The sequence below is a fragment of the Aplidium turbinatum genome, chromosome 3 (genome assembly GCF_918807975.1).
Source record: "Aplidium turbinatum chromosome 3, kaAplTurb1.1, whole genome shotgun sequence".
Classification (NCBI taxonomy): domain Eukaryota; kingdom Metazoa; phylum Chordata; class Ascidiacea; order Aplousobranchia; family Polyclinidae; genus Aplidium; species Aplidium turbinatum.
This window is the reverse complement of record NC_137474.1, coordinates 39008017-39022057: the sequence shown is the minus strand read 5'-3', so window position 1 is coordinate 39022057 and position 14041 is coordinate 39008017. Positions and strand designations below refer to the sequence as shown.

Here is a 14041-nt window from a genome sequence, read left to right as displayed (position 1 = left end):
TGAATCCGCCCCGGGCGGCACATTCCCTAGCTACGCCACTGGAAAGAACCATAAACGATATTGGCAGGAAAAAGAAAAGACTTGGACGTAATCGATATTGAAAAAGTAGAGAATAGCGCCATCAAATAGCGATTTGGAACCGATACTTGCAATCCTGGCCATGGCCCCCTAGTTACGGTAACGGCATTAGACATCTGCAATTTCCCTCACCAATCCCCTTCCGCTCCTAAAATATTTTAAATAAGAATTTTCTATAAAATTTTCTGTCAACTAAGAATTTTCTATTGTTCCTAAATTTTGTTACAGCATAATTTGACAAGGTTTTATTATTGATTTAGGCTGAAAGTAAGCTACTCTTAGAATGTGCAATTGTAAGCTATTTTTTGAAAATTTTATCCGCTAAGTGGTGCAAACACGCCATAGATTGACTGATTTTTTGACGTCACCATGAGATAAACGGTTGTACAATATTTCGTTTATCAAAAAGTTTTTTATTCTCAGACTGTTATATTCTGCTTTCCAACAATTTGGGGTGAGAACGAAGTCATGGTTAAAGATAAAGTTATCATGCTGTAAAAGAGGGGAAAGCTTAGGCAATCTGTCATTTAACCATATAGCACTTAGACAAGCTGTCAGAATGCGAAACGTTTATGTTTTACAAGAACGAAAAATAAAGAAAAACAAAGAGAGGAGTTATAAAATCGTATTGTTAGTTAAATAATGAAGCAAAAGTTGTTTTTCCATATAGAGAGAGACCACAATATTGTTTTTGTAAGTGGTTGACAAGATGTTATCAAATTATTTTCTTAATTTGTGTGTAGCCTAAATATGAATATAATTTGTCTAAAAATATTATTTTAGTCAAGGTGATTGTGTTAATTCTTTTTTCCTTTATAGTCAGAGAGTTATTCTTGATGTTATTTATTGTATAAACAAAACTGAAATGACAATGCAATTACACTATCAGACCACATCCCACCCCGGAACAAATAATGATATGCTGCCGCAAGTGAGACTACCCAATGCCGTAGAAATGTATTCCGGGCAACCGAGCCCCGCAGAAGGAAACTACTATCAATACGCAGCAAGTTATAATAACATTTCAGGTAATTTTACCAAAGTTCTTTGCTGCTTCACAATCCGCTGAAAGCATAGAGCATGTGCCATATTATTTTAATCGCTGTTTTTCAAATCATCTTAGCTGAACACAAACAAGTAATGACATTTTTAACACACCTGTATTTATAAAAAGCACTATGTTTTACAAATAGTTGTGCAGGCTAGGCTTTTATTCCCCACAATAGACTAGTAGATTGTGTAACTACAACAAGAGTATGAAATGCTTAGAAATTTGTCGTTTATATTAAAAGTTAAATATTGTTTGAGAAATACTTGTAAATTAAAGGAAAGCAACTCTAATAAAAAGCTATGACATTGCAAGTTATTTCAAGGATTTGCGTAATTTAAATCTTTGATTTCTGGTCGTGCAAACTACAGATTGTTAGGTCTGACTGTCTGAACAACTAGGCGTCCTTATTTTACAGCCTTAAACGTCTGCTTCAATGTTTTGCCATCTCATCCATTTTATTTTTCCGAATGTGCTACCCCGAAAAAACAAAATAAAATGTTGTGATCTGGGATATTGTAGGCTAGCATTTTTGCACACAGCCTAAACTTTTTAAGTGAGAATTGATTTGTGATAACTGCAAGTACGGTACCCTCTAAAAACAAGATGTAAATATTTCAAATCATGGGTAAGATTTTTTCTCTTGCTTTTACAAGGCTATTGGTTTAATAGCCTATTTTTCACAATTCTCAAGTTTAAAGGTCATGAATTCTCTTTTCCGACATTCTAAAAATAATTTTCATTTCACAAGATGTTTTCTGATAATTCTGCATCTGTAAGCATGTAGCATAGTCCATCGTTTGTGCCTCAAAAATCTGCCCCTTGACGCGTATAATTTCCTCCAAAGTGTAAATATTCCCCTTATCACTCATCAGGGCCTATGAGAGGGGGGTACGGAGGGTACGGCTTATCCTTGAGAACCCAGGCCTGTGTTTGTTGGGGGGCCCGAAATTGTGGTTTTATAGTTTATGCGCAAAAATGTTGATTAAAACCATCTTAACCGACTGATTTCAAGCATAAAAGTTGTTATTCTTTAGTCCTGTGGGGCCCGTAATCTAGCAAAAGGGCCCAGAAAGGTAATCGAGTGCTTTGCGAGCAAATTACGGGCCTAAAGTGGTAATTTAATGCTTTACGTGCAAAAATGTTTTGTTAAAAGCACCCTAAATTAAATCATAAAAGTTAGTTATTCTCCTGTCCTGGGAGAGAGGGGCATAGTGTAGCAAAAACAGGTTTGAGAAAAACCCAGGCAAAAAGCCCGGGTGCTTTTTTGTGTTTTTTAAAAACTATTTGACAAAGGTAGTTTCACGCTTATTTCACTTCAAAATGAATTTCGGAGTTAGAGCAGGAGCCGGAGAATACTTTCGGAGTAGGACCGGAGCCGGAGTCAAAAAAAGTGACTTCTCTCGTTCACCTCTGCTAGTGCTGGGCATGTGGTGAATGCAAAAGTTAATGAAGAAAGGGGAGGATTGGTCAGATGATTAACTTGATTATGTTTTAACAAGATGGTATGTTTGAGCCTTGGTAGAGAGCTTGGCTTGTACCATATCAGATACATATAACACTCAGTAACGTTAATGAGTTTAACATTAAACACACAAAAAAAAACATGATAAAACTACTAAATCCAACGTTTTCGACATCACATAGTTCAGAAATAATTATAAGCTACATCTTAGAGAAATAAAAAAATGAATTTAAAAATTTTACATTAAAGATGTAGGCTACAATAAGCGACACCTCTCAACAGCAGTACAGCACCATCAACAACTGACACACGAATTCAATGCAGGATACAGAAATTGGCGAGGGTCAGATCACATGATATGCACAACACAAAATAATAGTTTTATTGCAGCCAGATACTATTATTGCGCTCAGATATCCAATTCTGCAGTAAAATGTTGTGTGGTGTGTAATAGCCTACACCTAAGCAAACATCACACTTTTGCCCAAGACAAAGGGGGCCCGGAGTGAGAAGGGGGCCCGAAATGACTCTTCGTACCCCTAGTTAAAATTTTCTCAGAGGCCCTGTCACTCATCCCATTTGCGTAGACGGGCGTCCAGAGGAAGACGCTTAATCCGGGCCCGAGATGTTTTTAGGGGCCTGAAACTTACCCAAAGAACGCGAAATTTGAGGAAAGCCCCTGTTATTTTGTTTTTTATAGAAGACAATTCTGATTTTTGGAGAAAACTGCTTCTGTTTAGATATTTTTACAAGTAGGCTATTTTTCCTTTTGACTTTTCTTCAATCGCTTTTTTATCGAAGTCTTGTTTTAGGGCCCAGGAATATCACTGATATCAGGTCCAAATTAGCCCAATGGCTTTGACTAATACACTTTAGTGTGTCATGATGTGAACACATATTACATTTGAAATAACATAAAATGATCTTATTTTTGTCACGTTATGTAAGAAGCGGTTTTAACAGATTATATTTTTTTTAATTTTTGCTGTAGGTCTGGTAGTCTAGCCCATCAATTCTATACTGCGTTTGTTTAATTTACAGTAAATAACTGTAAAATATTATGAACAGTTCATTGCTTTAAATACCCTGGAAGCTAATTCTTACCACATAATCAGATTTTAATAGAATTTTTTTTTAATTTTCTACACAAATTAAAATAGATGTACATTGCAGGCCACAACGGAAAAAAACACAAAGTTTTATCTTTGCAAAGTTTCCTTGTTTAAATGTTCTAACCAAGTAGTCACAAGTCACAACAAGAAGACTGATGGTTGCATTTGTGTGCTTTCATTTCATCACCTTGTTTTATCAATCATGTTATCTGTACAGTGACGACAAGTAACTTTAAAGTGACCGTTGTCCTTTGCTTCAACTATTAAAGAGGTTGGGATGTGATCAGGTATCAGATTCCATATCACAATGAACTTACTGCTCTTCTGTCTCAGCATAGGTTGTGTACTGTGTAGCCTACGTTACTTACTTATGTAAACAACAAGACGTAGAGTAGACTACTGCACATAAAAATGTTCTTTTTTACGACTTAGTGATAACACTGGTCTACAAATTTCAACTTTTTTTTTCAGGTTTGGGTTTTGACAACTGATTTTGGCTAACTTTGGGGCGCTGAATCTGAAAATGAACTCAGATTTTCTCTATCACATCAAGTTTTCTTTCTATCGTTGCCATTATTAATGAAATTGACCAATTTTTACCCTTTTTAGTGCAGTAAAATGTCAAATAAAATTATTTTCTGACAGCTATAAACTTTCAAACATAGAGATATTTTTACACTAAATTCATAAATTGGTTCAGATTTCCTTTAAAATAAAAAAAATTCCTGTTATGATAATAATCGTAATAGGACATAGTGGAGATTGGTAGCGTTGAGTTTTTCCATGCTGGCTTGAACTCCATGTCTTGGCTTCTCAGGCGTTATCTGTGGGTCAGCTGCTATATCTGTGCAGCAGGGTTACCAGATGTAAATTTGGCAAGGAGCCAACTGCACGTTTAAAAAGGGCCAAAAAAGAGCCAACTTTTTAAACAAGGGGCCCAATTTCGTTTATTGCAACAATATAGTAGGGCTTCTTCTAGAAAGGGGATTACCACAGTATGATGCAGACGAATGGAGACTTTTCATTGATAGCTCCAAACGAAGTTTGAAGTGTGTTCTACTTCACAATGGTAACGTGTACGGTTCTATTCCGATAGGACATTCGGTGACAATGAAAGAAGAGTATCAGGACATCAACACCTTTCTTGAAAAGTTAAAGTACCATATTGAGCATGGTTGGCTCATCTGTGTAGATTTAAAAATGGTGAACTTTTTGCTGGGGCAACAAAGTGGCTACACCAAATACCCATGTTTCCTATGCTACTGGGACAGCAGGGCCAAGAATCAGCACTGGAACAAAGAAGAGTGGCCTCCAAGGCTCACCTTGACACCTGGAAACAAAAATATCATACGTGATCAGTTAGTTGATATCAAAAAGATCCTCTTGCCTCCTCTTCACATCAAATTTGGTCTCATGAAACAATATGTAAAAGCTTTGGATCATGAAGGAGAGTGTTTTAAGTATATATGTTATGCTTTTCCTGGTCTCAGTGAAGAGAAAAAAAGAGCTGGGATTTTCAATGGACCACAAATCAGGCAATTGTTAAAGGATGAAAATTTTGTAAAATCAATGTTGCCATTCGAGGCTAGAGCTTGGAATGCTTTCGGTGCTGTTGTGAGAAATTTTTTGGGAAACAGAAAAGCAGAAAATTATAAAGATCTTTTAAGGGAGCTACTGCTTAGTTTTGAAGATTTGGGATGCAGGATGAGCATCAAAGTTCACTATTTGAAAAGCCTTGCGGATGAGTTTCCAAAAAACCTTGAGAAAGTTAGTGAAGAACAGGGTGAACGTTTCCACCAGGATATTAAAATTATGCAGGAACGTTATCAAGGTCGGTGGGATTGTCATGATGGCCGACTATTGTTGTAGTTTTAAAAGAGAAATTCCAGATGCTGCTCATAAAAGAAAGTCCCTCAAAAGAGCCTTTTTAAGCTTATAAGTGAAGAGTTCATATTTATGAAAGCTATTTTTTTGACTGTTTCTGAACTCGCCCTGCCCAAGTCCCTTTGAGTCAATCTTTATTTTAGCACTTTGCTATTTCTGTGTGTGTCTTCAGAATTTCTGCACTCCATTGGAATGTCAATGTGCATATTGTGTGAACTGTAGGCTATAATTCAGAAAATACCTTGTCACTGTCCTATCGACATGTTCGTCAGCATAATGTAGCGTTTGATGTTATTATGGTTGCTCTTTTGCATGCCTATTTTTTATTCCAAGGCATGAAATTTTAATAAAGACAACGCAAATTTGTGTGAATATAATATAGAATGCTTGTTTGTTAATTAAAGCTAGATTATTGCAGGTAAAACAGTGTTTATTGCATCAGAATTCCTTGTTTTGACAACAGAGGGGGGGCAAAAATTGATTTTTTTCAAAAATTAGGGATATTTCATATCTCAAAAACGTGATGTGATAGAGAAAATCTGAGTTCATTTTCGGATTCAGCGCCCCAAAATTAGCTAAAATGGGTTGTCAAAACCCAAACCTGAAATTTTGTGTAGACCAGTGTAATCAGAGATTGTGGCAAAGAAATTCCACCTTTGCGAAAGACTAGATATGCCCAAAGAGAAAAAATCGTACGCTAGGCTACAAGAAGAAGTTTATCAAAATTTAGTATCTTTTCAAATTAACAAACATTTTTAAACGCGGTTTGTTTAAGCATTCAATAAAACTATAAATATTTTTTTCAAAATTTGGTAGGCTTAGCCTACTAGTCAATATTATTTGAAAAGAAAAAAAACTGAGACTGATTATATGAATTGGTAGTCCACCATTTTTACATTTCTAAAGAATAGAGTGAATTTGTGTTGAGATCTTTGATTCTTCCACTTATTTGTTGCCTGGTGACAGATATATATAAATTGATTAGAGGACAATGCCAAAACGGTGACAGCAAGGAAGCGGAAAAGCAAAATCAAGTCACGCTGCATTCTTGTTACATCATTACAGGCTAATTCTAAAGTATGAGTTACTGCTGCAGTTACTACTTTCACGAATTTCGCTTTAAACGGTCGCTTTAATCATCAACTGTAGGATGTTACTTCAATTGAATCAATTCGTAATCTATTGTGTGACTGGTTTTAGTGAAATACCTCTGCAGCCACTTTTGACTTGTTTGAAATTAGTTTAGACGTCATTTTAAATGTGCGGAATTAGAATTATAAACATGTTCCCAATCAACATCAGCATCAGTCTACTGAGCACAAAACGTCTATATTTTTAATTTGCCATTGCAAAAGTCGTTTGACTATTACGAAAATGAACAGAGACACCTCTTTGCAATTGCTTGTTGTGACCAGTGGCGTAGCCAAGGGGGGGGGGGGGGGTTGGTGGTTACAACCCCCCCTTTGGCACGCGTGTGACGTCACGATATGGAGAATGATGCTTTCAGTCTAAAAAAAAATTGCCTAATTTTAAACAAAATTGCATTAAAAGAGCGAGTTTTGCCAATACCAAACATTCAAACATCTCAGCCAGGAATTAGCTACAAGAAAACACAGAGACTTAGCTTTTTTTCCGAAAAATGCTGAAGAAAACATGATCTTATCCTTTTGCTATGCTACCGGACAGCACCATTTTACAGTAATATTCGTACCAACATTTTTGTTCAAAATGCTCTCAGAATGCACCAAACTCAAAGTAATTTTTCAAAATTTTCTGGGGGAGGCCCACCAGACCCCCCGCCGTTGGGTGGTCAAAACCCCCCCTTTCAAAATTTCTGGCTACGCTACTGGTTGTGACGATCTTTAACGTGCAAGTGTGAAGAAATCGAGCATGTCACAACAATGATACTCGGAACCTATAAGTGGCTCATCGCAACCTGTGTGCTGGGTGAAGTGGGAAGTTGTCTGCTCATGCGTTGGCTATTACGTTAAATAGTAGGCTATTAATTTAAATTTCTCAGTTTTATAACCTGTTGGAAAGTTTATTAATCTGGTTATCGCGACGCTGGTAGAACATACTGTGATTGTATAGGTTTGTCAACTTTTTGACATGAACCTAAAAGTAACAATTCAAACGCCGTATTATGGTGAGTATAAAATGGGATTACGCTGTGATTCACGAGAATTGTAAACTATGTAATAATCAGGTTGCATAAACGGTCGAAAGTTGTACACCGTCACAGGTTTGGGATACCAATCTTCTTTTATTGTCGCACTTGATTCCAAGCATTGACTGCCTCTTGCATGAAAAGCGTCCAAGATTCTCTGTTGTTTGCTTTGTGTATTAGATGTATGTTGGTGTTAGTTTTGTCGGTTTGTTGGCTTAAGTAGGTTAATCTTTGTCTGCCTTGGGCACAATTCCCTTCAATTTTTCCTGTGGGAAACCAATACGAAACTAATAATTTTAAATCTATTGGCTAGAAAACTTGCCATAAAATCAAAAAAATTTCTTCGATGGTTTAAGACTAGTCCATAAATTCATCACTCGAGAATTTAAAAAATTAAGCTTAGAAGCATTAAAATTGCTGTTCAATTGGCTTGACAAAAAAACAGGATAATTTTCACGTTCAACAACCTTCGGTAATACAGTAAACCCACAAAAAGTAGCCTACCATGGAATCTAAAAAGACGGTAGGCTAAGAAAGGTTCAAATTTTATCGAAAAATTGAAATTGGTCTTAAAGCAAAAAAAATATTATCAATTTTGGCAAATAGCCAATGACTTTGTTGACTTTACTTGGATTTAAAATGAGTCGGTGCAAATTCAATACAGATTATTATCATGCGTACAGGCATGATTTTTAGCCTTTTAAAAATTTAGCGAACCATCAATTTGACAAAACATAATAAACTAATAAAACTCATAAGACTGAGTTGCTGTTATAACATCAATAATAGAGTTGGTGTTGACCTTTGAAAATGTTTAAGTATCAGAACTTTTAGAACTGTAAATCATTTTCAACTTCCTCATTTAGTCTACAATGAAATTTTAATTTTAAAAAAATGTCTCCGAGCCAATATCTCATCGCATTAGTGGAGGTGTGATAACCGTTTCTCAATTGTCAAACTTGACAAAAATCGTATGCTTACTTCTTCGTCTTACAACGTGGGCTTCAGTATAAGCTTGTACAACCGTTGGTTGTAACTGTGGCGTTTTTTTTTTTATAGTGATTGAAGGTGAAGAAATACTAGGGCGTGTTTCTACACCTCATTGAGTATTAATAGGAAAGTCTTACCGCCTTGAATATCTGTAAACGGTCAATTTGTACTTAAAAACAAGTTCAAACTAATCTATAGGCAAAAGTGTTCTGAACTGCGAAATCTTAAATTGAAAGCGTAATTGGCTACCTCTGCTTTTTTGGCTTGTACTGTGATGGTCAGAAATAAAAACAACTGAACTAAACCGACTTTCTCTTGCTTTAAAAATGAAATCTTTTGTGTTTTATTTTGTTTCAGTTTAAAGTTTATTTCTGATTCGTTTTGCTTTCAATTAGACAAAAAGATTTTGTTTACTTTTGAAAAATTAAGTTAAACAAACCAAGCGATTATAACGGCAATTGTCTAATTTTTTACTCTTTCTTCGTCATAATCCTCTTTCTTTCTGACAGTATTGAAATAATGATAATATTGTTTAAAAAAGACGCTCTTTTAACGTTAACAGACGTAATATTTGTGATCTTTTGGTTCTACTGAGATCTAAGAAACCCATCTAACATATTTATAGACATGTTTCGAACTTTACAAAGGTACTTTCTTGTTAACCAGTAAATATTTTCTTCCCGAAAGCCTCTTAGCCCTTGATATGCATTAAAGGGCTTTGACTTACGCTGAACCTGATCACGAAAACATAAAAAGTTACAAACAGTAGGAATAAAGCTATTTCTATACGTTTTGACTCAAAGTAAACTTTTTACAGAACTACATCACAATTCTTTGTGCGGTGGCCATTACGGAAATCCTTCCCACAATGCTTTCAATTCCGGGTACTTATCTTCTCACCACAACTTGCATCACCAACAAAGCAAAGACATGGTGAAACCCCCATACTCGTATATTGCTTTGATAGCAATGGCTGTTCAACATGCCCCGAACAATAAGGTAACATTATACTTTTTAAATTGTATTTTAAGTTGTCTTTGAGAATATTATGAATAATTTTATCGTACTTAAGATATATTGCAGTAGAGTTCCAAGTCATAGTTTTATTTTTTTATTTGAAACGCTGTCTTCCTTTTACAAAAAAATTGTAGCTTGTTTATCTTTCACCATTGAAATGTCGATAACTGTATAAATGTTATTGTTATTATTATTATTATTATAACAATTGTTGTTTCAGTATCACAAAAGCTTTGCCATGTAAAAAAATACTTTCGCATTTGTTGTTTTCAAATTCACCTTACCTCATATGAAACATATTTTACACTTTTTTATGGCAAAGTTCACTCGTACTATTGAATACGCTGTTGTTGGGCTACAACAAAATGGGCGCTTACACTTAATAATATATATTGCCAAGTGATTGGATTTTGCAAATATCAGCATTTTAAAGGGAATTGATAAATGCAAATGTGAAATAACATTTTTCAGATTACACTTAATGGAATTTACCAATGGATCATGGATAGGTTTCCTTTCTACAGAGAGAATAAGCAAGGATGGCAAAATTCTATTCGTCACAACCTGTCTCTCAACGAGTGCTTCGTCAAAGTTCCAAGGTGATTTACAATCGAAATCCAGCCAAAAATAACGTGACATTTTTGTGCATAGAAAATATAGTAGCTTTATTAAAGTTTTGAAACAATAGGTCAGCCAACCTGTACAGATGTTAAAAAAAGAATTTATATGAAGGATAACAACCATTGCGATGTGTTTAATTACGTCAGCTCAAAGAAACGTTTTGAAAATTAAATAAACCTGTTATAAAATTTTGTAAAATCAATTTTTGGCTCATCGACCAACCAAATATCATGTACATGTAATTGTAAACGTGAGTTATATGTTTGTATCTCTGTTCTTGTTTCACATTTAGAGATGACAAAAAGCCTGGGAAAGGAAGCTACTGGACAATGGATCCCGACGCCTACAATATGTTCGAAAATGGAAGTTATCTTAGGCGGAGAAAACGTTTCAAGAAGAGAGCCGGAGGAGTAGAAGTAAAAGAGAATGAAGAACAGGTGGGGATTTTGGTTGAAACATACCAAGAAACACATTTTGTCAAATGGTCGATCATTTTATATTATTTTTACGTTTAGGCACAAACACAAGCCTTACTAAACTTTTTTTGCAAGCGGGTAGTTACGCGCCCGGCTCAAGATCACGCGGCGCTGGTTCTACTCTCGGGGTGTGCGCTTGAGCAACACATTTCAGGACTGCTGGCAAATTCCCCGGCAACAACACATCAACAATAGAAAAAACTTCACTCTGCCAATCTCGGTAACCGGTCCTGCGTCAAGAGCCTCTACAAGTATGCGAAACTACCAGGAATAACCTATCAAGGCTTTGTCATTCCTAGGATAAAGAGATAAAACCAACCAACCAAGACATTTAATGACATGCCAAAATAATGGAAGCAGGGTGTAAAGTTGAATCGATGACTGTTTGTCTTTTCGCTGCTTCCTGTTGTGTTGTATTTGTGATCGCAGTGTACTGTTCATATGTTGTCGTAATGGGAGCAAGATTATTATACGAAATCTGTTCTACAGGTTTGTGCTGACCTGAAACCACAGTTTCCAAAATCAAGCAACAAAGCTTTCAGTTATAAAGACTCCGAGCAACCTTTCAAAACTGAACCTCAAGATGACATGAAGGAAAGTCATCAAAACATGGAAAGTATGTCTCTTGCGCTGCAAGGGAATAGTTCTGTATTGTCCTTGAAAGCAGAACCTAAAATAGAAGTTGAAACTTCGAAACCGAGCGCTCTCCTTCAAAGTTATAGCAACCTCCTGAAATATTCCACGATTGACTTAAATGAGAAGATGTCTCAACATCTTTCACGTCCAGATTCCTCTGGTTCAAGTGAGATGTCTGCAACTCAAGTGGAGGCCGCACATCAAGCTCTCGGTGAAGAAATCCTCACTTTCAACTACCCAGGTTACAATCCAGGTTTTTCTTCATCTTTGAGTGATGAAAAATGTGTCCAAGACTTTCCATCTAAATCCGGATGCGATGATTATTATCAAGCTGGAGGATACGCAGACTGCTCTTCATCATCTAACGAGTCTTCAATTCCTTGGTATTCGGATCGCGTCGTAAATGCACCAACTGCAACTGCATCCGCAGTATCAAACCAATATTCTGCAGAGAAAACTTATTATCATTTGCACGCTACAAGCGAGGACGTATTCCCAAATGCAGTAGCTTCAACTGCCGGAGTACCTGCCTACTCCGGTCACAATTATGTTCCGAACATCGATTATCAAAGTTCATATTCGTGCGCAACTCACCATCGACCCTACACACCTTACGATTACACAAAATTTTAAATTTTTATCACACTGCTCGTTTCTCATGCTACCAAAAGCCTACAATATCATTGCACATGACTAATCTTAAGTATATACTCAAGACTTATTTTTATTTTATATGTGATAAAGTTCGATGAAATATTTGGATTTCATTTCTAAACCAACAGCGATGTATCAGCTCAATGTAATAGATGTGCAGCTACACAGTACACAAGTCTATATGTTGTCTAGGTGTAGCTAATGAAGTTGACGAAAATGTAACTTTGTGTTTTGATTAAAGATCACGATCACAAGGGGTGTCAGGGAATCTCGTGAGACCGAAATTCTCCTAAAACAAGGGATAGATTACACGTTTTTAGTGCAGTAAAGTTCAGCAAAAATTGTGGATTTTATTCTCTATTCATTGCAAGAAGAAGGTTTTCATAGTTTCAAGCAATGAAAAAACCTTCTTCTTGCTTTATTCAAGTTCTGTACCACAAACCAACTCTTCTATATTTGTTACATTTAACAATTAAATTTTAAATTTTAACTTATTTCACAGTTACGAATATGACATTTACTCCCTAAGATTTTCAGTCAAAGCAAATATTGCTTGGTTTGAATATCTGCTACTTGGGTCTAACCAGTGCTTTCTTAGCAACCAATTAGTCCGGAAACATCGTGAATCTGAGGTGGTAATAGGATCGACCCTCGGCCCCAGAGGCTCACATGACGAAGAAGAAGAATCTTTATAGTGTTAAATGCTTTTGTTATAGAAATATCACAAAAACATAAACCACAACTTCATCGTTTTTAGAAGGGTATAGCTAGATGTAGTGTAGAATTGCTACAACAATCTTGTCATCAAATTCGATTCGTTTCAGTGATGGTCACTACATTTTGACCAAATGAGAAAAAAATGCTGTTTGTTGCAATTACACGCAAAAATATGATAACTTATGTACAGTAAGTTTATCCACACAAAAAATGATTATAATGTAACGATGAACTATTCAATGAAATAACTCAGCTTTGTGGTCTATTTATATGTTTTTAATTATTGTTGTCCTAAAAACTAATTCAAAACAAATTTGCCAACAACTCATTGTCTGATACGTTTTGATATTTACACAGTCAATTTAAGTTGAACACTAACGTACTTTTGACATTGTATGAAAACTTGTATAAAGCAATTGTCCAATTTGTATAAAAACTTCTCTAAATAAATATTTACCACTGTGTTTTCAATCGTACTTGAGGAGTGAGAATTTTGTCGAGTTTCTTGAATTAATATAAAAAAACGCATTATTTCTTTGTTTTTAACTTTTGCTACGTCTTGTATTTTTAAGCAAAAGCAACAATTGTTAAGTTTAAGCTATTTATAAATCATGTTAGTCATGTGAGATGTCGGTTTTCTATCATGTAATCATCAACTTGTACTTGAGATTTCAAATGAAAATAAAATACATGCAGTAGTTTGAAAAAAGCTGTTCGTCTCTCACGAGGGTGCGACATTTAGCAATGAAAACCTTCCACGCAGCTATTGCAGACGACACACCGCCAAGCTGACACTGCGGTTTGAAAACTCGACTGCAGCGATTTCATAATTTTGTTGTAAAATAACAAATAATCCTTTTTACAAAGAGAGTTTTAATTAACAAAGGTCTGCGTCAACACACTGCTTCAAGTGTACCCAGTTGTAGCCTATCAATTTATTCATTAGCAGGATGTTTAGGGGCTATTTTTGGATCTGGCCCGGGAAAAACTTAGGGGCCAGGATCTCCAAAATTTTTTTTTGAGTGGTAGCCTATAACTTTCTTTAAAAGTTTCTTTAAAATTTTTCTTTAAAAGTTTTCTTTAAATATCCTGAATTTGGGTTTGAAATTAAAGCAGTAGCCTATAAATGAAAACAAAATTTATATCCTGAAAATGAACAGTTGTTAAAAAAAAGTT

At 35.5% G+C, this 14041-nt stretch overlaps 1 protein-coding gene across 1 annotated transcript; it reads left to right on the top strand.

Annotated features, from left to right (window-relative positions):
- Positions 1-1033: 1033 nt before the first annotated feature.
- Positions 1034-12127, top strand: LOC145766794 (uncharacterized). Its single transcript, XM_082578500.1, has 5 exons — positions 1034-1106; positions 9562-9743; positions 10233-10360; positions 10675-10819; positions 11348-12127. Exons 1-5 carry the CDS (start codon positions 1034-1036, stop codon positions 12125-12127), a joined length of 1308 nt encoding a protein of 435 aa, XP_082434626.1.
- Positions 12128-14041: the final 1914 nt, after the last annotated feature.

Bases quoted from the DNA above. Each gene is read 5' to 3' on its own strand.
- LOC145766794 (XM_082578500.1), top strand. From the start codon at position 1,034: ATGTATTCCGGGCAACCGAGCCCCGCAGAAGGAAACTACTATCAATAC. The intron at 1,107-9,561 runs GTAATTTTACCA...AACTTTTTACAG, and splicing joins AAGTTATAATAACATTTCAG to AACTACATCACAATTCTTTG. The intron at 10,820-11,347 runs GTGGGGATTTTG...TCTGTTCTACAG, and splicing joins TAAAAGAGAATGAAGAACAG to GTTTGTGCTGACCTGAAACC.